This window comes from Oncorhynchus masou, chromosome 17 (genome assembly GCF_036934945.1).
Source record: "Oncorhynchus masou masou isolate Uvic2021 chromosome 17, UVic_Omas_1.1, whole genome shotgun sequence".
Classification (NCBI taxonomy): Eukaryota; Metazoa; Chordata; class Actinopteri; order Salmoniformes; family Salmonidae; genus Oncorhynchus; species Oncorhynchus masou.
The window spans coordinates 19,782,532-19,806,175 of NC_088228.1; the positions used below are offsets into that span (position 1 = coordinate 19,782,532).

Sequence of the window (23,644 nt, forward strand, 5' to 3'; positions counted from 1 at the left end):
CCTTTGTACACCCTTTTGTTTAATTAATAACAAAATATTTCAGGAGTCAAGTTTCAGAGAGGCTTTCTCAGCCTTGGCCTTCCTCTTGACATTGGTGAGACATAGATTCACACATTTAGCCACTTCACCCCCACACGGAGAGTCTATCATAGTCCATTAGGCTACTGGTACTATGAAACTCTATCATTCATTCTGAAATAGCCTAGTGCACTGTATGCTGTGCATACACTATGTATGTGAGGCATTTATCACATTCAATACTGCTACAGTATGATGCTATCCATAATGAACAACTTGTAGGGTGAGAGTATGGTCTTGAATCCCCTATGGCAAAGTAGATTTGCTTTGGGAAATTGTTGCATGAGGTACGCAACCACAAATTTCACAAATATGAGACAAACAAACAACTGTCTTGAATCATTGTATTTATATTAAAACTCTGCTGTCTAATCTCTTGACAGGAGCGGGATGCAAAGCTATCTGGGATAACATAGCATGTTGGGGCCGTGCAGAGGTTGGAGAGACCGTCTCTAGAGAATGTCCCAGAGTGCTCAAGACATTCTTTGGCAGAAATGGTACAGTATTGTAGCCTCTAGTTTTCTTCATATATGAATTTCAATGTCAGTCACATTTCTGGGTGGATTTCTTTAAGCGTTGTGTCCCACATTATGCAAATGTTAGAGACGTTTGAGACTTTCCTCAAGCAATGTTCTCATATTGTCTGTGATGACTACAGCTCAGTAGCGGCGCGTGAGTAAAATCACTGGGGAAGGCAAGCCAGAAAAAAAGACATATTACAACATACACTACCAGTCAAATGTTTGGACACCTACTCATCCAGGGTTTTTCTGGAAGTTGTCACCTGGAATGCATTTCAATTAACCGGTGTGCCTTCTTAAATTCATTTGTGGAATTTCTTTCCTTCTTAATGCATTTGAGCCAATCAGTTGTGTTGTGACAAGGTAGGGTGGTATACAGAAGATAGCCCTATTTGGTAAAAGACCAAGTCCATATTATGGCTAGAACTGCTACAATAAGCAAGGAGAAACAACAGTCCATCATTACTTTAAGACATAAAGGTCAGTCAATGCAGAACATGTCAAGAACTTTGAAAGTTTCTTTAAGTGCAGTCGCAAAAACCATCCAGCGCTATGATGAAACTGGCTCTCATGAGGACGGCCACAGGAAAGGAAGATCCAGAGTCACCTCTGCTGCAGAGGATAAGTTCATTAGAGTTACCAGCCTCAGAAATTGCAGCCCAAATAAATGCTTCACAGAGTTAAAGTAACAGACACATCTCAACATCAACTGGAGACTGCTTGAATCAAACCTTCATAGTCGAATTGCTGCAAAGAAACCACTACTAAAAGACACCAATAAGAAGAAGAGACTTGCTTAGGTCAAGAAACAAGAGCAATTAGACTGGTGAAAATCTGTCCTTTGGTATGATGAGTCCAAATTTCAGATTTTTGATTCCAACTGTCGTGTCTTTGTGAGACGCAGAGTAGGTGAACTGGCGATCACCGCATGTGTGGCTCCCACCGTGACGCCTGGAGGAGGTGTGATGGTGCTTTGTTGGTGACACTCTCAGTGATTTATTTAGTTGTTTTTTTTAACCTTTATTTTACTAGGCAAGTCAGTTAAGAACAAATTCTTATTTTCAATGACGGCCTAGGAACAGTGGGTTAACTGCCTGTTCAGGGGCAGAATGACAGATTTTGTACCTTGTCAGCTCGGGGATTCGAACTTGCAACCTTTCGGTTACTAGTCAAATGCTCTAACCACTAGGCTACACTGCACGCTTAACCAGCATGCCTACCACAGCATTCTGCAGCAATAAGCCAACCAATCTGGTTTGTGCCTAGAGGGATAATAATTTGTTTTTCAACAGGACAATGTCCCAACACACCTCCAGGCTGTGTAACGGCTATTTGACCAAGAATGAGAGTGACGGAGAGCTGCATCAGATAGCCTGGCCTCCACAATCACCCTACCTCAACCCAATTGAGATGAGTTGGGATGAGTTGGTTTGCAGAGTGATGGAAAAGCAGCCAAGAAGTGGTCAGCATATGAGCGAACTCCTTCAAGACTGTTGGAAAAGCATTCCAGGTGAAGCTGGTTGAGAGATTGCCAAGAGTGTGCAAAGCTGTCATCATGGCAAAGGGTGGCTACCTTGAAGAATCTAAAATCTACTTGGATTTGTTGATCACTTTTTTGGTTCCAACATGATTCCATATGTGTTATTTCATAGTTTTGATGTCTTCACTATTATTCTACAACGTAGAAAATAGTAAAAATAAAGAAAAACCCTTGAATGAGTAGGTGTCCAAACTTTTGACTGGTACTGTATGTGTTGTGATAATTGCTTTGTTTGCTCTATAACCTGTTAGTTCATCTGCCTTGTGACCGTGATATATATGCCTAAGGCCGAGACAAGAAGACACAGTGGACGAATATATTCAACCACACCTTTGTTTTAATCACAAAACCGGTGAAGTCCACAAAACGTATTGCATGAAACAAACAGTTACATGACCTACAGTGTGGTCAAGCAAGTTAATGTTTCTGACATTTTTGGACTACTTAACAACTGCTGATATAGAACAGCTATTCCAGCACCATTTCAACATCATCTAATCACCTATGCTTAGTCTAGTAGAGTGACTACTAAAAGATACCAAAAACAATTTAGTCCAATCAACGTAAGCTAAATATGATGTGGCTGTCCATAGTACTGATTTATATGTGTATGCGTGCATGTAAGTAGAAAAAACATGTTGACTCACCCTACTTGTAGAGAAACGCCAATGGCATCCTCCTCTTTCATGTTGCCTAAATTTGTCTGACTCTGTCATACAGTACACACTAAGTTTTTGTTGTCCTAGACAACCTGGCTAAAATGCTTGCTCACTAGCCTTAACTTATTTTCATATGGGCAACAATGAGCCAGGACAACTAGTTAACATTAGCCTAAAGTTGCTACATCTAGCTACACACTGAACTTCCATCCTCTCAGAACATGAGCGCAATGTATGAATTTATGGAGAGTTAAGTAAAAACCAAACGTTCAAATCCCTATCTCCATCCATGGCTAATTTAGGAAATTTAGGACGATTTTAGCTAGCTAGCTAGCCGACAGAGTACAGCGACACAACGAGCTGCAACAATTCAAGTTTTCTGTCAATGACATTTGGCTTCTAATGTGATTGGTGTGAAGCCAAATCCAAACGGGCTTCCTTTGACACATTTTTTTTGGTGTGCCAGGACCATTCAAAGCTGAACTCACTCAGTTTAGCTCAACGCTGATAGGCTTCTATTTTAAATAATTTTTTTATCATGGGAGGCAAAATGCTCGTTGACTTCCTTTGTACTCAATGCTACGGGTGGCAACAATGTCATACTCTTTTTGACCAGACTGCATAGATGGGCTACACATACTAGACAGAAGGGCGCTGTTTCGTTCGCTTGGATGCTTTCTCCGGTGAGATACATTGAACCTCTTGTGAGTTGAAGTACATTTATGAAACACAGCGAGATGAAAGAAATGATTTTGTATTATTTTTTTCCTGGTCATCTATGAATACAAGCCACTGCTACAGCTACACTACAATGTCATGTGTGCATCTTTCCAGGTAGAGCTCACACCATTTTCAGGATTTGGATTCACACCAGACCAATGTTCCTAATTTCACAGAATTAGAGGTGCACAGACCAGTGTAATGTAGATTTTCTACAGTTGGAGTGCATTGAAAACATAAATGGTCCTCAAGTATACAGTGCATTCAGCAAGTATTCTGAACCCTTGACTTTAATCCACATTTTGTTACTTTACAGCCTTGTTCTAAAATGTATTAAATAAATAAAATATCCTCCACAATCTACACACAATACCCCATAATGACAAAGTGAAAAAGGTTTTTTGAAAAGATTCCAAATAAAAAACACAGATACCTTGTTTGCACAAGAATTCAGACCCTGTATTCAGTATCCTGTTTCCATTGGTCATCCTTGAGATGTTTCTACAACTTGATTGAAGTCCACCTGTGGTAAATTCAATTGATTGGACATGATTTGGAAAGGCACACACCTGTCTATATAAGGTCCCACAGATGACAGTGCATGTCAGAGCAAAAACCAAGCCATCAGGTTGAAGGAATTGTCCGTAGAGCTCCGAGACAGGATTGTGTCGGGGCACAGATCTGGGGAAGGGTACCAAAACATGTCTAGCATTGAAGGTTCCCAAGAACCCAGTGACCTCCATCATTCTTAAATGGAAGAAGTTTGGAATCACCAAGACTCTTTCTAGACCTGGCCAACCTGAGCAATCGGGGAGAAGGTCCTTGGTCAGGGAGGTGGTCACCAATGGTCACTTTGACAGAGCTATAGAGTTCCTCCTTGGAGATGGGAGAACCTTCCAGAAGGACAACCATCTCTGCAGCACTCCACCAATTAGGCTTTATTGTAGAGTGGCCAGAAGAAAGCCACTCAGTTAAAGGTACATGACAGACTACTTGGAGTTTGCCAAAAGGCACCTAAAGGACTCCCAGACCATGAGAAACAATATTCTTTGGTCTGATGAAACCAAGATTGAACTCATTGGCCTGAATTCCAAGCTTCACATATAGAGGAAACCTAGCACCATCCTTATGGGGGAAAGATGAACGGAGCAAAGTACAGAGAGATCCTTAATGAAAACCTGCTCCAGAGAGCTCAGGACCTTAGACTGGGGCGAAGGTTCACCTTCCAATAACGACCCTAAGCACACAGCCAAGACAATGCAGGAGTGATTTCGGGACAAGTCTCTGAATGTCCTTGAGTGGCCCAGCCAAAGCCCGGATTTGAATCTGATCGAACAGCTCTGGAGAGACCTGAAAATAGCTGTGCGTCCAACCTGACAGAGTTTGAGAAGATCTGCAGAGAAGAATGGGAGAAACTCCCCAAATACTGGTGTGCCAAGCTTATAGCGTCATTCCCAAGAAGACTCAAGGCTGTAATCGCTGCCAAAGGTGCTTCAACCAAGTACTGAGTAAAGGGTCTGAAGACTTAAGTAAATGTGATATTTGAGTCTTTTAGCAAACATTTCTAAAAACCTGCATTTCTAAAAATGTTGCTTTGTCGTTATGGGGTATTGTGTGTTTCAAAAAAATGTATTCAATTTAACTAGGCAAGTCAGTTAAGATCAAATTCTTATTCACAATGACGGCCTAACTGCCATGTTCAGGGGCAGGACAACAGATTTTTACCTTGTCAGCTTAGAATAAACCTTGTCCATTTTAGAATAAGGCTGTAAAAAAGTCAAGGGGTATGAATACTTTCCAAATGCACTGTCTATCGTTCTTTTGTAGCCTATATACTATGGCAAAATTCTCCATTGAATCATGGTGAATTGCACCAAGCCAAGAATGATACAGTATGTTCTGCACTGCATGGACTAGAGGCAAAATTAATCATGTCTGCTCACTCCACAATCTCCAATGGCCCATGTGGCAGACTAGGATTCTGTGGAGCTCTCGTCCTCCCCATCACTACTGGTGACAGTCTAGACGAATCTGTACTGCCACTTCATTCATTATAAACTAATTACCCAGACAAAGAGTTTGATAGATTACTGTAAGATCATTGTATTTACATTAAGACAGGTTCCAGTCTTGTGATGAACGTCCCACATTCAAGATACCTTCGACTAAATGTAGCTGTGTGAAATTGAATTGGAGAGGATGAGTTGGGCATGTAAATTGGAAGATGTATTTGTAACAGAAACCTCTGGGATCCCTATAGCACCCAGCAAGTCTACAAGTAGGTAGGCTGCTGTGGCAGGGTCTGTGTAGAGTAGATTGATGGAGTGTGACACTCAAAGGAGCGGAGAAAGAAAGAGGCCTGTGGTTGTAGTCCTAAATTGTGTGTAGTAAAGTACATTAGAAACAAGGTTCATTCAGTACTCAACTCAGTCGAAGGCTTCTTTGAATAAACAGGGAACCATTTCGCTTCCCAGAGAGAGATGTTTTTGTGAAGAAATGCTGAAAATGACATCTATGTGCTCCTTAGAAGACTGTCTGAATGTTTTTTAGAATAATTTGACAACACTGTAAACAAGAACCAGTTGAAACTTTAATGGAAGCCATCATGCGTCATGCTCAAAATGGAATCACAGCCACTGAGCAATCACTTAGGGTTGTGTGTGAAGCCATGTGTAGCAAATCACACAAACTTTTTTGGTTGACTTGAGTGGGCATACAAAGGAGGATCATCTTAGCAGAATAAATATCATTCATCAGACTCACTTACCAGAGAAATCAAATAATTGTGTCTACAAAAAACATGCTGCAATTTTCTTTGACTATGATTTATGAAAGGAATAACCAAGGCTTTTAGAGATGGGGCAATACAAACATTTAACTGACAAAGGCAATGTTTTTCTCCCACCCACAGGAAACATAAGTAAGAACTGTACAGAGGACGGGTGGTCTGAAGTTTTTCCCCAAATAACCCGTGTGTGTGGGGCAGAGGAAAAGCATGATAAGGTAACCAGGGTGATGTTGTCTGAGAGTTCTAGGTCTCTGGTCTCTCTGGTGTTCTAGATATCTAGGCATCTGGTCTCTCTGGTGTTCTAGATCTCTAGGTCTCTGGTCTCTCCGGTGTTCTAGATCTCTAGGTCTCTGGTCTCTCTGGTGTTCTAGATCTCTAGGTCTCTGGTCTCTCTGGTGTTCTAGATCTCTAGGTCTCTGGTCTCTCTGGTGTTCTAGATCTCTAGGTCTCTGGTCTCTCTGGTGTTCTAGATCTCTGGGTCTCTGGTCTCTCTGGTGTTCTAGATCTCTAGGTCTCTGGTCTCTCTGGTGTTCTAGGGTCTCTGGTCTCTGGTGTTCCAGATCTCTAGGTCTATGGTCTCTCTGGTGTTCTAGATCTCTAGGTTTCTGGTCTCTCTGGTGTTGTATCATTGTTCAAAGTTTGAGCAAGAAACAATACATGATGACATGCAAGTAGCTGTGTTTGGAAATACAACACTGTAGTATATCAGATATTGCAATCAAGGTATTGATACAATGGACATTATAGAGAGGAACATGACAATGTTATTGTGAGTGATTTATGATTGTTTTTATATAATATAACGTTTGATTTAGTTTGGTCTGATTTCTGGGCGTGAAGGCCCTCATGCTGATAATGAAAACTAGCCGTATAACCCTTTGCTAAATGCATGGGTATTCTGTCCTCGGTCTGGTGTAGTGTGTGTTTGTATGTGTATGTTTTTGTGTGTGTGGTGGGTGTGCCTGTGTGTGCTCAATTCCACCTGATGCCTTGAAATACAGATGAAACACAGGTGCCTTAAAAGCTAAATAAAAAATCCTGTTCACCGTGGCACCCAGCTGTCTCCTCAATCTAAACATTGCACCATGTGTGTCCCAAATGGCACCCTGATATTTCCTATATAGTGCATCGCTTTTGACAAGTGCCGTGTGGGGAATAAAATGCCATCTGGGACACAGACTCCAAATTATTGTCCTGGTTGGCCCAGTACAGCAGATGTTAATAAGAGGCCAAGTAGCAGCAATGTTCCAGGAGGAAAAATGAAGAAGACTGATGGTTCATACTGCTATTCCACTGCCCAGCATTTGATCATAGCAATCTTTTTTGAAGAAAGCTGAACCAGAGATAAGCCCCACAAAAAAGAGCAATGAAACTCAAATGACCCATTCATTTAAGGGTCATTTAAATAATACTCCCAGCAGTAATTCTTGTTTGGCAAACTGACTGTAGTTAAATTGCTGGCCACAATTCCCTACGATTCACTTGCTTCATTCAGATTGAGGAATGACCTCGAACAGCCTATTGTGCTGTCTGTGCTCTATTCTCTTGGAGGTTATCTAAGAGGCCCCACTGGTCTGGATCCCAGAGACACCGGTGGCGCTCTACTGATCTCCATATGAAAATAAAACTCCTACTTTCTTAAATATTTTATGCACTAAAATGTTTTCCTCTAACTGAGTGGCCATTAATCTGTGAAACTCACCAACTGTACTCTCACCCAAGCCTTTCCCCCTGTTTGCCCATGTTAAGGCTAAGTCCAATCTTTCGGAATGGAAAATTCATCTTCTCTCACTATGAAAAATAGATAGGAACACATGTTTCCTCTATGGCTTGTTTCACACAGAGAGTTCAGAACTTTTGCAATGCCTGCAATACTGTAGTGAAGCCAGGAATTCTTGAAATTGGTGTAGGGGCAAGAAGTACCAAACGATGCCCCTGCCATTACCAATACAGTGCAAGCTCTTCAGGAACCCCCTTCTAGGATGTAACCTCTAGTCCGAGTGCCAGTCTGTTTATGCTATAATGACAACTCCTTGTCACTCCTTGTGTTTGGCTTGACAATGAGAGAGATCACCTAAATATTAATTGGCTTTCGTCAAGCCGTCCACTCAAGAAAAAGCTGTAACGTGGTTCAGGTTATCAGTCAACCTACCAGGGTATTTTTTTAAACAGCACAGGAATGAAATGGATCACATCATTACCAATGCTGCAGAAATCTGCCCCAAAGCAGTATCCAAATCCACTGGATGTACAGTAGTGATCATAATACTGTAGTCATATCTATAAAAAACTAAGTTCCAAAGGCTGGGCTTGATATAATGTATAAGAGGTCATGTAGTGATTCCTATGTTGAAGATGTAAAGAATATTTGCTGGTCTCTGGTGTGTAATGAGGAGCAACCAGACACTGCACGTGACATGCTTATGAAATCTCTTATTCCAGTTACTAATAAGCATGCACCCATTAATAAGAAAATGCACAACCAATTGGTAAATGTACTGTAAACTGAGAAATCATGTTACTAAAACTGAACAAAAGGAGAAACTGTACTATGAAACAAACATAAAAAAGATAAAGGGCTCTATTTGAAGTGCTCCATGGCAAAATGTGGTTGCTTCAAGTTTTATGTATTTTACAGTCTTATCTATTGCCTTGGAATCAACTTCCAATGTTAGTCCGTTACAGTTTGTTAAATGGCTTACAGAAACAAAAAACAAAAGGTAGACCTATTTTTGCTAAATACATGAACTTGAATCCATTTGCAGTCCACACTGTTCTAAGTAATTACATGGCTTACACTGATATAGGGGTTAAGCCTACTGTACATTTCATTATGGCTGAGCATGGACATGAAAAACATTGGCAATAAGCAAGTTTAAATGAACGATTGATGAGGCCAAAAAAGAGAACAAATAATTTGAATCAAATTCTAAACAAAATAACAACTAGTTTTAAATAGGCTATATAGTATATCACTCTTAAGGGAACCATCATCTCTCCCTCTAGGCATATAATATTAAAACAACGCAGATTATGGAGGGTTTTATGCATCTTCAAACTTTTCACAGTTGCTGGGCAAAGATCCAATAAAAATATATAGATAGGGGGAATGTCCACTCACCGTTATACTGCTCCCAAAAAGGCCTGTTTTAATGAACATAATCACAACCATTTTAGAGATCAGATTGCATTCACACATCTCCAGAAGTAGCATTGCAAGCGCGCCACGGATGTTGTCACCATAAAACCAGGAAGGTGAAATATTCGAATAAGTTAGGTTGTCATAAAGTTAAACGAAAAACAAGCAGGTTTTATAAATACTATGTAAAATGTAATGATATCATAAATGGTCAGGATAAAAAAGACAGGTATTGCTGTTGAACTAGACTTCATCAAAGTAGGCTTAAGGGAGGACTCGGGTTTTGAACAGATGAAACAGAAAACATGCAATTTTACGAGGTTCACCGGTATTCAGAGGTTGAAATCTCTCGTTTCAGGACGGGCATAGATACGTGAAGAGACACAGACACGCGCACATGATAACATATGCACTATACACACACGCCCACATGGAGATTGTGTTGTACTGTAGATGTTTGGTAGTAGAGTAGTGGCCTGAGGGCACACACTTAATGTGTTGTGAAATGTTATTGTATATACTGTGCATGCTTGTTCTAAAATTGATATATTTGTTGTTTTTTTCCTCATCAATCTACACATAATACCCCATAATGACAAAGCAAAAACAGTTTTTTAGAAACATCACATTTACATAAGTATTCAGACCATTTACTCAGCACTTTGTTGAAGCACCTTTGGCAGCGATTACAGCCTTGAGTCTTCTTGGGTATGACGCTACAAGCTTGGAACACCTGTTTTTGCGGAGTTTCTCCCATTCTTCTTGACAGATCCTCCTAAGCTCAGTCAGGTTGGATGGGGAGTGTTGCTGCACAGCTATTTTCAGGTCTCTCCAGAGATGTTTGATCGGGTTTTGGCTGGGCCACTCAAGGACATTCAGAGACTTGTCCTGAAGCTACTCCTGCGTTGTCTTGGCTGTGTGCTTAGGGTCATTGTCCTGTTGGAAGGCAAACCTTTGCCCCAGTCTGAGGTCCTGAGCGCTCTTTAGCAAGTTTTCATCAAGGATGTCTCTATACTTAGCTCCGTTAATCTTTCCCTCAAGCCTGACTAGTCTCCCAGTCCCTGCTGCTGAAAAACATCCCCACAGCATGATGCTTTCCTTCCGTTTGGCATTCAAGCCAAAGAGTTCAATCTTGGTTTCATCAGACCAAAGAATATTGTTTCTCATGGTCTGAGTCCTTTAGGTGCCTTTTGGCAAACTCCAAGCCTTTTGGCAAACTTCATGTGCCTTTTACTGAGGAGTGGCTTCCGTCTGGCTACTCTACCATAAAGGCTTGATTGGTAGAGTTCTTCAGAGATGGTTGTCCTTCTGGAATGTTCTTCAATCTCCACAGAGGAACTCTGAAGCTCTGTCAGAGCGGCCCTTCTCTCCCCTATTGCTCAGTTTGGCTGGGTAGCCATCTCTAAGGAAGAGTCTTGGTGGTTCCAAACGTCTTCCATTTAAGAATAATGGAGACCACTGTGTTCTTGAGGACCTTTAATGCTGCAGAAATGTTTTTGTACCCTTCCCCAGATCTGTGCCTCGACACAATTCTGTCTCAGAGCTCTATGGACAATTCCTTCAACCTCATGGCTTGGTTTTTGCTCTGACATGCACTGTCGACTGTGGGACCTTATATAGACAGGTGTGTGCTTTTCCAAATCATGTCCAATCAATTGAATTTACCACAGGTGGACTCCAATCAAGTTGTAGAAACATCTCACGGATGATCAATGGAAACATGATGCACCTGTGTTCAATTTCGAGTCTCATAGCAAAGGGTCTGAATACTTATATAAATAAGGTATTTCTGTTCTTTATTTTTAATGCATTTGTAAAAATGAAATGAACAGTTCTCACCTCATTATGGGGTACTGTGTGTAGAGTGATGAGGAAAATGTGTTTATTTAATACATTTTAGAATAAGGATGTAATGTAACAAAATGTGGACAGAGGGAATGGATCTGAATACTTTCCTAATGCACTGTATTTTTATTGTAACAGCCTTCATTTTGCTGGACCCCACAAAGAGAAGCTATTGCCTTAGCAGCAGTTAATGGGGATCCATAATAAATACAAATACAAAATGGCAGCAGTGGAGTTGGCAGGAGCACAAACAGATCTGGGACCAGGCCTTGTAACCTCAACTTTGGCTGGATAACTTTGTCTTATAGTTATATTTGAAGGGCACTTATGATGTGATGTTAAAACGTGCTGTATATTTTAGAATAACTAAAACAAAATGTTGTGTGCGCGCATGCACGTTTTGAAGAACAATGCGCAATGGATAGTGTGAAGTGCAGGTGTAGAAAAGGTCTCTGCAGAACAGGAGCGCTCTCCATGCTTTTAGAGAGAATGATTGTTTTAGTAAGATAATGTACATTTGGCCCTACCTCAAACTGGGAGTGTTGGTGCGTTGGTAGGGTCCTTGTCTGACGTTTTCAAGAAAGTCACTGTTTTTCACTAGACAGTGGTAAAAAGGTGGATATCAAACATTTGACACATTTCCTGGGGAAACAATATTAGAGAGCAGATTCACACAGGTCCTTTTAAGATTTCAATCTCTTTGAATCAACCTGTTCATCACCCTTTGAGCGGGTTGAAATTATTTAGCAGTAGAAGCACTTTTTTTCCGCCCATCTCTACAGTACACTTTTGTGAGTTGGAAAAGGAGTCTCTAAATGTCTCTCAAAATGTCTCAATGATTCTGTACCTCTGCTTTTCCTACCTCTGCTCACGCAGATCCCTTTAATGACATAGTAAATCCCTTTGAATCAATGTGTAGGACTAGCAAAAGAGAGAGAAGAGATAAGAAAAAGCAGGAGCACGGGAAAACCCATGCTGGTTGACTTGACAAGAAGAACTGGCAACAGAGAGACAGGAAACACAGGGATAAATACACCGGGGGAAATAAGCAACACCTGGAGAGATCAGGGCGTGACCGAACAGGACTGGCAACCCCCTCGGAGCCTGGTTCAACTCTAGGTTTTTTCCCTGCCTTCTAGGGGATTTTTCCTAGCCACTGTGCTTCTGCCTCTGCATTGCTTGCTTGCTCTTTGGGATTTTAGCCTGGGTATCTGTAAAGCACTTTGTGACAACTGCTGATGTGCTTTATTAAACACATTTGATTGATTGATAAAATTGAAGGAGTTGGATTTGCTGACGCATGCCAGTTTCATGGAAGAATGGTTTAGTATTTGTAATGATATGTTTACCTGCTGAGGATGTTTAAAAACTATTACAACCTATAATCTGTCCTTCCTTGTTATTCATTTGATGTTAGAATCGAGTACATTCTGAAAGTACACACAATGTTGATATTGCACATGTTCTTTATTCTAACTTGGCTTCGATATATGTTGAAGTAATTTCCCATAGTTTTTTTTACATTTAATTGAATTGAATATATACAGCTTTGATACTGCCAATAACTGTACTGTTTGTTCTCTCTCCTATAGCTGGTCTTCTTTATGGTGGTGAAGACTCTGTACACCCTGGGCCACAGTTTGTCTTTGATCGCCCTCACAACCGGGAGCGCCATCCTCTGTGTATTCAGGTGAGAGTTAGGATGCATCCCAAATGGCACCCTATTCCCTATATAGCGCACTACTTTTGTAGGGTGGCACTTGGGACACAGCCTTAGTTACGTACAGTAGAGAACACCCTCTGTTCAGAGCAGCAGGGTATTGGATCAACACACCAGGGATCCTCTGCTTAATAATTACCTCTGCCACCCCCTCTATAGAAAACTCCACTGCACAAGGAACTACATTCACCTCAACCTGTTCTTTTCCTTCATCCTGAGGGCGGTGGCGGTCCTTGTGAAGGACGACATCCTCTTCTCTCGCAGCAATCAGTGTTCTGAGCTGCCTTCACTGGTGAGCCAGGATGTTTATCAGCCTGCATATCTCTGGTTCTTATAGTTCATTCACAATTCAGACTGATAAGTATTTGTACAGATTTGTTGGAAACATGTTTCTTTCACTTATTCTTTGAAATTGAGGTACATAATTCAGTTTCCATTGGACACATTTTGGTTATTGTACCTTCAGTTCACTCTGATTATGTTTGTGTGGGTATACTTTAGAAATGTGTGTTTTCCACTTCTTTGTATATCAGAATAAGGACATGGAATTCAGTTTCCATATAGACACACACGTTTGTTCTTTGTGTTGAGTGTCTGGTCATTTCTCTTTGTATAGCAGCACAGGTGATGTACTACAATGTTGTTCCAGATTGGATGCAAGGCGAGTCTGGTGATTTTTCACTACTTTATCATGGCCAACTTCTTCTGGTTGCTGGTTGAGGGCCTCTACCTCCATATGCTGCTGATTGTCATCTTCTCTGAAAATAGGCACTTCATTGTTTATCTTCTCATTGGCTGGGGTAAGCTACTTAAGAAAAAAGTCCTGAGGGGGTGTGGTATATGGCCAAAATACCATGGCTAAGAACTGTTCTTATGCGCAACGCGAGTGCCTGGACACAGCCCTTAGCCGTGGTATATTGGCCATATATCACAAACCCCTGAGGTGCCTTACTGCTATTATAAACTGGTTATCAAACTAATTAGAGCAGTAAAAATAAATGTTTTGTCATACCCTTGGTATACGGTCTGATATACAACGGCTGTCAGCCAATCAGAATTCAGGGCTCGAACCACCCAATTTATAATTAAGCAATAAGGCATGAGGGGTTGTGTTGTATGGCCAATATACCACGGCTAAGGGCTGTTCTTATGCACAACGCAATGTGGTACACGGTCTGATATACAACAGCTTTCAGCCAATTAGCATTTAGGGCACGAACCACCCAGTTTATAATCATTAATATATACTGTGTGCAATGTGTCAACAACAGTGAGGAACATACAGTACATTCAATCCATTTATACTTTCAGATGTATTCTCCTCTCTGTTTCAGGAATCCCAACAGTGTTTGTTTCTGCATGGGCTATTGCAAGGGTTTATTATGAGGATACTGGGTGAGTTACCTTGGAAATCATAAATGTACATCATTGATGTGTTGGATTCTTTTCCTATGTGATTGCCAGACCGATGTTTGTCTTGGTTTGCATGTTATAATCTGTGACTTCAGATTCATGTGATTATCAAATTAATCAAGCATTTGGCATCCTTTATCATTTTGATTCAATGCTCAAATAATTTTGACCAGCACAACGTGCTGTGCTTAGATTAGTATTGGCAGGGATGCATGGAACGTGTTTACTAACATACTCATGTAAGTTTTACCTATTTCTTCAGCTGCTGGGAACAGAATGATAACCCAATCCCAATGTGGGTGATCAATGTGCCCATAGGAATCTCCATCATGGTGGGTATCCAACATCTATCCTGACCCATTGCTGCTGCTGTAATTCCCTTTACCACATGCAGGATCCAACTGCTGCTATATCCAGGCATTAACTAAACAGGTGTCCAGATAAGTAAATGTCATACAGAGGATGCGTCTCAAATGGCACTCATTCCCTATATAGTGCACTACTATTGACCAGAGCCTTATTGGCCCTGCTCAAAGGTAGTGCTCTGAAAGGGAAATAGGTTTCCATTTGGGATGCAGACAGAGAATATTCAGATCTGTCAATCTAGCGCGTACTGGGAGCTGATAGGACTGTAATAGCAAGAGCGTGCTACATAAATGTAGTTACTCTACATGCATGTGAATTAATGCAGTTCCTGGATATAATTCAAGGTTGATCCTGGCTTTATCGACATTTCTCCTGTCCAAACATTGTTGTTATTATTTTTATTTAACCAGGTAGGCTAGTTGAGAACAAGTTCTCATTTACAACTGTGACCTGGCCAAGATAAAGCATAGCAGTGTGAACAGAGAACAACACAGAGTTACACATGGAGTAAACAATAAACAAGTCAATAACACAGTAGAAAAATAAAAAAAAGAGTCTATATACATTGTGTGCAAAAGGCATGAGGAGGTAGGCGAATAATTACAATTTAGCAGATTAACACTGGAGTGATAAATGATCAGATGGTCATGTGCAGGTAGAGATACTGGTGTGCAAAAGAGCAGAAAAGTAAATAAATAAAAACAGTATGGGGATGAGTTAGGTAACTTGGGTGGGCTAATTACCGATGGACTATGTACAGCTGCAGTGATCGGTTAGCTGCTCAGATAGCAGATGTTGAAAGTTGGTGAGGGAGATAAAAGTCTCCAACTTCATCTATTTTTGCAATTCGTTCCAGTCACAGGCAGCAGAGAACTGGAAGGAAAGGCGGCCAAATGAGGTGTTGGCTTTAGGGATGATCAGTGAGATACACCTGCTGGAGCGTGTGCTATGGGTGGGTGTTGCCATCGTGACCAGTGAACTGAGATAAGGCGGAGCTTTACCTAGCATGGACTTGTAGATGACCTAGAGCCAGTGGATCTGGCGACGAATATGTAGTGAGGACCAGCCGACTAGAGCATACAGGTCGCAGTGGTGGGTGGTATAAGGTGCTGTAGTAACAAAACGGATGGCACTGTGATAAACTGCATCCAGTTTGCTGAGTAGAGTATTGGAAGCTATTTTGTAGATGACATCGCCGAAGTCAAGGATCGGTAGGATAGTCAGTTTTTCTAGGGTAAGTTTGGCAGCGTGAGTGAAGGAGGCTTTGTTGCGGAATAGAAAGCCGACTCTCGATTTGTTTTTCGATTGGAGATGTTTGATATGAGTCTGGAAGGAGAGTTTACAGTCTAGCCAGACACCACCTAGGTACTTATAGATGTCCACATATTCTAGGTCGGAACCATCCAGGGTGGTGATGCATGTCGGGCATGCGGGTGCAGGCAGCGAACGGCTGAAAAGCATGCATTTGATTTTACTAGCGTTTAAGAGCAGTTGGAGGCCACGGAAGGAGTGTTGTATGGCATTGAAGCTCGTTTGGAGGTTAGATTGCACAGTGTCCAAGGAAGGGCCAGAAGTATACAGAATGGTGTCGTCTGCGTAGAGGTGGATCAGGGAATCGCGCGCAGCAAGAGCAACATCATTGATATATACAGAGAAAAGAGTCGGCCCGAGAATTCAACCCTGTGGCACCCCCATAGAGACTGCCAGAGGACCGGACAACATGCCCACTGATTTGACACACTGAACTCTGTCTGAAAAGTAGTTGGTGAACCAGGCAAGGCAGTCATTAGAAAAACCGAGGCTACTGAGTCTGCCGATAAGAATATGGTGATTGACAGAGTCGAATGCCTTGGCCAGGTCGATGATTACGGCTGCACAGTACTGTCTTTTATCGATGGTGGTTATGATATAGTTTAGTACCTTGAGCGTGGCTGAGGTGCACCCGTGACCGGCTCAGAAACCAGATTGCACAGCGGAGAAGGAACGGTGGGATTCGAGATGGTCAGTGACTTGTTTGTTGACTTGGCTTTTGAAGACCTTAGATAGGCAAGGCAGGATGGATATAGGTCTGTAACAGTTTGGGTCCAGGGTGTCTCCCCCTTTGAAGAGGGGGATGACTGCGGCAGCTTTCCAATCCTTGGGGATCTCAGACGATATGAAAGATAGGTTGAATAGGCTGGGAATAGGGGTTGCGACAATGGCGGTGGATAGTTTCAGAAATAGAGGGTCCAGATTGTCAAGCCCAGCTGATTTGTACGGGTCCAGGTTTTGCAGCTCTTTCAGACCATCTGCTTCTGGATTTGGGTAAAGGAGAAGCTGGGAAGGCTTGGGCGAGTAGCTGCGGGGTGGGGGTGGGGCTGTTGGCCGAGGTTGGAGTAGCCAGGAGGAAGGCATGGCCAGCCGTTGAGAAATGCTTGTTGAAGTTTTTGATTATCATGGATTTATCAGTGGTGACCGTGTTACCTAGCCTCAGTGCAGTGGGCAGCTGGGAGGAGGTACTCTTGTTCTCCATGGACTTTACAGTGTCCCAGAACTTTTTGGAGTTAGAGCTACAGGATGCAAATTTCTGCTTGAAAAAGCTAGCCTTTGCTTTCCTGGCTGACTGCGTGTATTGATTCCTGGCTTCCCTGAACAGTTGCATATTGCGGGGACTATTCGATGCTATTGCAGTCCGCCACAGGATGTTTTTGTGCTGGTCGAGAGCAGTCAGGTCTGGAGTGAACCAAGGGCTATATCTGTTCTTAGTTCTGCATTTTTTGAACGGAGCATGCTTATCTAAGATGGTGAGGAAGTTACTTTTAAAGAATGACCAGGCATCCTCAACTGACGGGATGAGGTCAATATCCTTCCAGGATACCTGGGCCAGGTCGATTAGAAAGGCCTGCTCGCAGAAGTGTTTTAGGGAGCGTTTGACAATGATGAGGGGTGGTTGTTTGATTGCGGCATCGTAGCGGATACAGGCAATGAGGCAGTGATCGCTGAGATCCTGATTGAAGACAGCGGAGGTGTATTTGGAGGGCCAGTTAGTCAGGATAACGTCTATGAGGGCTTTATAGTTAGGATAACGTTTATGAGGGCTTTTACAGCAAGGGATTTATATGTGACGGCTTCTACTGTTTCCTCTTATCTGATTGCATCACATTTCCCTCAAATGTATACCATTACTGGTCATAGATTACCTAAATGCCCTTCAAAAGCAATGCAGTGAACAAATTTGACTAAATATACAAATATGTGTCATATTTATATGATATTATATATCATGTCTGTTGACTGGCTTTCCAGGTGAACTTCCTCCTGTTCATCAGTATTATAAGAATCCTGGTTCAGAAACTGAGGTGTCCTGATGTGGGTGGCAACGACCAGTCACAATACAGGTATGTGCTCTTGTATCCAAGTAGGCATGTGTTACTTCACTCAGGCAAAAGACAATGAGTACTCAACATTGGAGTGTGTCAACATTCCTATGTCACCACACTTAAATGCCACAGTGTACAATTGCATGCCACTGACGTGGTATTTTAGTTGCCTTCTCAGGCCAAAGACATGCAGCCTGAAGGTGTTCTATAGTGCAGACTGCAGAGTGACGCAAGATTCAGGCTAAGCTATAGAGGTGGTCATCACAGCACGCCTTTGCCTTCAGGGAGAAATATTACCATCTGTTCAGCGAGGGGATTTTAGGGATAAGAGGCAGGTGGTGATGCTAAGTCTGGATGAGCTGGTGTCTATTGTTACAGCATAATCCACCTTAGTGCTAAGAATCACAGGTTGGCACTTGGCAGTCAGTATCCCTTAACGATTTAGGAGGCATTTCAAATGGCACCCTATTCCATACAAGGTCCAAAGGCCTCTGGTATAAAAGTAGTGCACTATATAGGGAATAGGGGGCCATTTGGGATGCAGCCTTTACTCTCACTGCAGCACAAAGCCATCCCTGAGTTCAGACCAGTCTGCTGATGACTATCTGCTTCCCTGAAAATCTTCTGAGGAAATTCTCAGCAGTCAGAAGGGTAGCATCACCAAAAGGGAGTAATACACTCTGTAATCTGTGCAGTCTGTTGAGGTTTTAGAAAGGCTAAGATGCTGCTTCTTCAGAGAAATATATCCCTAAGAATATATGTAAATCTGAATGTCTGCTCTTGTGGCAAAAGGCTGTGGAATGATGGGTAAAAACTTAGATAAAAACTCTGGTTTATTTTGGGTGCCCTTTTGTTGGTAGGATATTCCCTATGCCGTTCTATACACATTGCACGTTATTGAGCTGCATATTTATGGGATTCTAGAGAGACTCCAGACATGCTTTATGTAAAGAGATCATCAACATGGGAATGTGGAAATAAACCATGATGCCGGGTGTGATGTTGACCTGACATCAGTGGAGGCTGGTGAGGGGAGGACGGCTCATAATAATGGCTGGAATGGAATGGCATCAAACACGTGTTTGATACCACTCCATTCCAGCCATTACACACCGTCATTATGAGCCGTCCTCCTCTCACCAGCCTCCACTGCCTGACGTGCACTGGCACAGCCCCTTGTTGATTATCCCGTATGTTTTCCATTGATGTGTATATGTACAAAAAAGCATGAGGACGCACACCAGAAATAGTTAGAGAAGTGCCAACTCAACAAAAAATGTAAGGAAGTCGCATACACTACATGCTCTCAATAATTTAAATGGGCAAACACCAACGTTTCGGTACCAAAGTTTTGTGGACATATAACCAGCAATTATTATTATATTAAACAGTATATTATTGAATATAAGTGTGTAGTCTCTAGGTCCCCTGCATACAGTATCTCTATGTAATATTGTGTGTGTTTTCAGGAGGTTGGCCAAATCCACTCTCCTGTTGATCCCTCTGTTTGGCATCCATTATGTTGTCTTTGTGTCTCTCAATGAATCCATGGTAGATTACAAAATCTTCTTTGACCTCGCTATCGGATCCTTTCAGGTAAAACGGATCATTTTTGCATAATTTAATCCTAATTAATATCTTCTGGCTATATTTGGCAGTTTTGTTGGGAATTGTTTGTTTTTGGTTGTCTCTCATTTACGGGATTTTCTGTTGATGTTCTATTGGCAGGGCCTGGTGGTTGTCATCCTGTACTGTTTCTTAAACAGTGAGGTAAGCCGTTGTCTTTAAGCTCTTGACTTAATTGTTGTTTCTTTTTTTCTGCAATTAAAGGGTTGCCTTGGGGACTAATGGCTCAATGAGGAAGACAAATAGCATGTAAATGATTAGTGAATCAGTGTTGACAGTGTCTTCCTTGGGTCAATTTGGGGAGAAAAGTGGGGGCTTTTATGAAAGCTATTTTGGAAAACAAGGTTTTAACTGATTTAAGAGACATTTTTACAGTCTAATTAGGGACGTCTTTTATTAGAAGTTGATAAACATTGACATTTTAAATGTTGTCTGCTTCATTTTCATTGTAGTAAATCAACGAGGACAGGATTATATTGAAACATTATATAGTATTGCTATGAATTGACAGATGTTGACTAGTTTTCCCTCTGTGCTAAGAGATGTATCTTCCTACTTCAGGTTCAAGGGGAACTCAAGAGAAAATGGCAGAGTATATGCCTCAACTGCCATATGGCCAGAAACTACACCCAGCACAACACCTACGCCTCCAGAAACGGCTCAGAGAACATGGCTCAGTTCCAACGTAACTGTCGGGCCCAGTCCTTCCTGCAGACAGAGACTACTGTACTGTGAGGGCTGCGGGTAAAGAGGCATCTGTCTCCATTAAAACGCTATAAAACTCTGCTATTGGCCTAAATACACACTACAGCAAGCATAGGCTACAGTTGTGGGCACTAAAAAGTTAAGTTGGCCCACAGTATTGGCAGAACAATTACTGAAATGGCTCTAGGATCTTCTAATGAGTTTGTCTATTAAACCTGTACCCTTTATTGTGCCTGCAACTTATGGCAGATGTCATAACAGGGTATTTTTAACAGATATGAATAAATTGGTCTGTCTGCAGTAATGTCAATGTTTTTAAGTCATTGGTTAGTTTAAATAAACCTTTCATTAAAGGATACCAGGGAGAAGTGCTGTGCATGGTTAGTATACTTCTCCCTCTTCCTCTCTCTTTCCCTCTCCCTCTTCCTTTCTCTTACCCTCTTCCTCACACTCTGTGGTGAAATGGATTTCACACTGTGCTTAATGACCTCATGCAGCCCTCCACCCATGTGTTCTGACACTAGTCTAAATGAACAATGTCTTTCAAGTTAATATCTGAGTCTCAAATGGCACCCTATTTTCTATATAGTGCACTACTTTTGACCAAAGCCCTATGGGCCCTGGTCAAAAGTAGTGCACTAAACAGGGAATAGGGTGCCATTTGGGACATGGACAATATCAGTTGAGTCCTTTGTGATGACTTTCAGAGTGAAAAGAACTAAAGGGTAAGAGATTTATGGATTCAAATTAACAATGGTTTCATCTTGACCGTCAAACATTGTATCTACTTTCGTAAATGTAAAACAACTGTAGCATAGATTTCGTTTTCTTCATGGTTCATTTGCTGTTTAAACAATTAAGCAATGGGTTGTCGAACTGAACTGGGGTTCTAGTAGATCTAATTTTGTCAAACATGATTACAAGGAGACTAGGATTGTCATGGCAAAGATGTATAGATATACAGTATGTACATTTGACATGTTGCTTTGTATTACCATCGAGAGGATTAAAATGGATATAGAGACTTAAATGAGATAGTTGAGAACAAGTACAATATGAGCAGGTAGGAGAGGAGATGAATTGTAAAGGACCATTGTGTATATTAGAGGGTCTATTGACCTACTGCAAAGTCTAAAGTACTGGTATGTCATTTTTGCTAAGATATTACTCAGCATTATTTTCTGCAAAGACACCATGAATGTCATACCACAACATGATTGATGAACAATTTCTTGTTAGTATTCTATCATGTGAATGTAATTTTCCTGTTTATCTTTTACAGTATGTTATGCTTTTGTGTGTGTTCATTCCTCACTAAGACAACCAACCAAAGCCATCTCTGTTGTAAGTTATATACCTATGCTGTCTATTTAAATTTTAACTCATAGTATGAGTTCTGTGGTAGATCCATGCTCCTGTCTGGACTGCTATACACACATCCATCCAGCTGAACAAACTGACCCTGAATCAGACCGGGATTTCAGGTGCTTCGTGTAGATATGGAAGACAGATAGGAAATGACTGCTGATTACCTTGGCATTTCCCTCACAAAGGTGTTTCCACTGACAAAGGTGACAATGTTTAGACTTGAGGTCATACTAGAAGGAGGCCTAAGCTCCAACACGGTCATCTTTTGTGTTTCCTAGAAAAATCCGCCCAAATGTACTATTATTCCCTGATCTCCGAAGACATTTCAAATGTTGAGCGAACTCATGTATTTGCCATGTAGAAATCTGCCAGGATTGTGTTTTTTGCATGTTTGTCATTGATGTAGTCAATCAAAATGTTAACAGTGCCTAATACTTTCTATTTCATCTTAGAGTTATTTTATTCTACGTTCTGTTGCCGTCTCCTTCCCAAATGGCACAACATCCCCTACATGGTGCACTACTTTGACCATCTCTGGTCAAAAGTAGTGGACAATATAGGGAATAGGGTGCCATGTAGGGTGCATCCTATGTGTATATTAAAGATCCAAGGAGATGGAGAAGTGGAGTAATATCTGTAATGTCATAGCTAACACAGTTAATGTGTTCATTTTGTGAACATTAGTGATGTATCCTTGTATTGATGAGCCTGAACACCAGTCTGTTTGTGTTTTCATGCCAAGTGTCATACGCATTGTCATTGGCTTTACATGGACCGCCATGGAGTTGGCAAGAGCATAAACAGATCTGGAACCAGGCTATGTATTGATGTCCTTATGAGAACAAAATGTATTTTTGCCTTTATGGTCAAGAGATATTTCCATGAGCTGATTTCTCACCACTATACAGTGGACATGCTCTAAGGTTGCATAACAAACAGTTTTATATATTAGCAACATGCTTTTGAATGATGTTTTGTTTAACGTCTGGGTATGTATGTTATGAGCACATGATGAATAAACTTGACCTTCAATATTTAATCTTTTCATGACTTACATATTGATGAGACTCGTTCTTAAATAAATGTTATTGTTGTACATGTTCTCTGATTAAACCGTGGCCATTTTGCTGGTTCATAGACGGTGTGCTGTCAGAGCTCCAGCTTACTTTAGTTTCCAGGACTGCATTCCAAATAGAACCCTATTCCCCTTATTGTGCGTCAAGGTAGTGCACTATTTTTGGAACAGGGTGCCAATTGGGACGCAAGCCAGGATTCGGGGACGCTAGCTGAACGTGTCGCTGACTCTGAGATGAGGCGCTGTGATGATCTGAGCTGACAGAGCTGCTCCAGGGCGGAGGCAGCAGCACTAATTGGAAGAGAAGATGCTGTCCAAGAAAGAAACAACCTCTGATCCACACTGGAGTCACTCTATTTCTCTACACACCCTGATTGTATTCTTGCATTTGAGATATGAGTGGATGGGATATGTGAGTGAGTGGGTTTAATTACTTCTTCAAAAGGAGAATGGGTTCATTCTGGGACAACATTTTGGCAAAATATCTGTGTCAAAGCTTTAATGATGAATGAGAGGCCTCAGGCCAAATATCATTATTAGCATACATTTGAGCCACATATGGAGACCTCTAACCTTAAAAGTCAAATGTAAACTCATAACAGTGAGCTCGTAATGGAGAAATTGGATAGAAAAATGTAATGGGTAGAGCGGAGCACTTTTCTGCTCTTTTTCCTTTGTGACCGTCTGTCTAAAAGTTATCTTCTTGTTGTACTACATCCTCA

At 41.5% G+C, this 23,644-nt stretch overlaps 1 protein-coding gene across 1 annotated transcript in view; it reads left to right on the plus strand.

Moving 5' to 3' along the window:
* Positions 1 to 21,082, plus strand: part of LOC135558173 (vasoactive intestinal polypeptide receptor 2-like) — a 39,645-nt gene extending 18,563 nt beyond the window's left edge. The window contains exons 3-13 of the mRNA XM_064991911.1: positions 462 to 575; positions 6,430 to 6,521; positions 12,883 to 12,980; positions 13,170 to 13,302; positions 13,660 to 13,810; positions 14,345 to 14,405; positions 14,686 to 14,755; positions 18,075 to 18,166; positions 19,618 to 19,744; positions 19,877 to 19,918; positions 20,336 to 21,082. Coding sequence (XP_064847983.1) covers positions 462 to 575; positions 6,430 to 6,521; positions 12,883 to 12,980; positions 13,170 to 13,302; positions 13,660 to 13,810; positions 14,345 to 14,405; positions 14,686 to 14,755; positions 18,075 to 18,166; positions 19,618 to 19,744; positions 19,877 to 19,918; positions 20,336 to 20,509 — 1,154 coding nt within the window. The 3' untranslated portion in view covers positions 20,510 to 21,082. The remainder of the gene's footprint in view (positions 1 to 461; positions 576 to 6,429; positions 6,522 to 12,882; positions 12,981 to 13,169; positions 13,303 to 13,659; positions 13,811 to 14,344; positions 14,406 to 14,685; positions 14,756 to 18,074; positions 18,167 to 19,617; positions 19,745 to 19,876; positions 19,919 to 20,335) is intronic.
* The last annotated feature ends 2,562 nt before the right edge of the window (positions 21,083 to 23,644 follow it).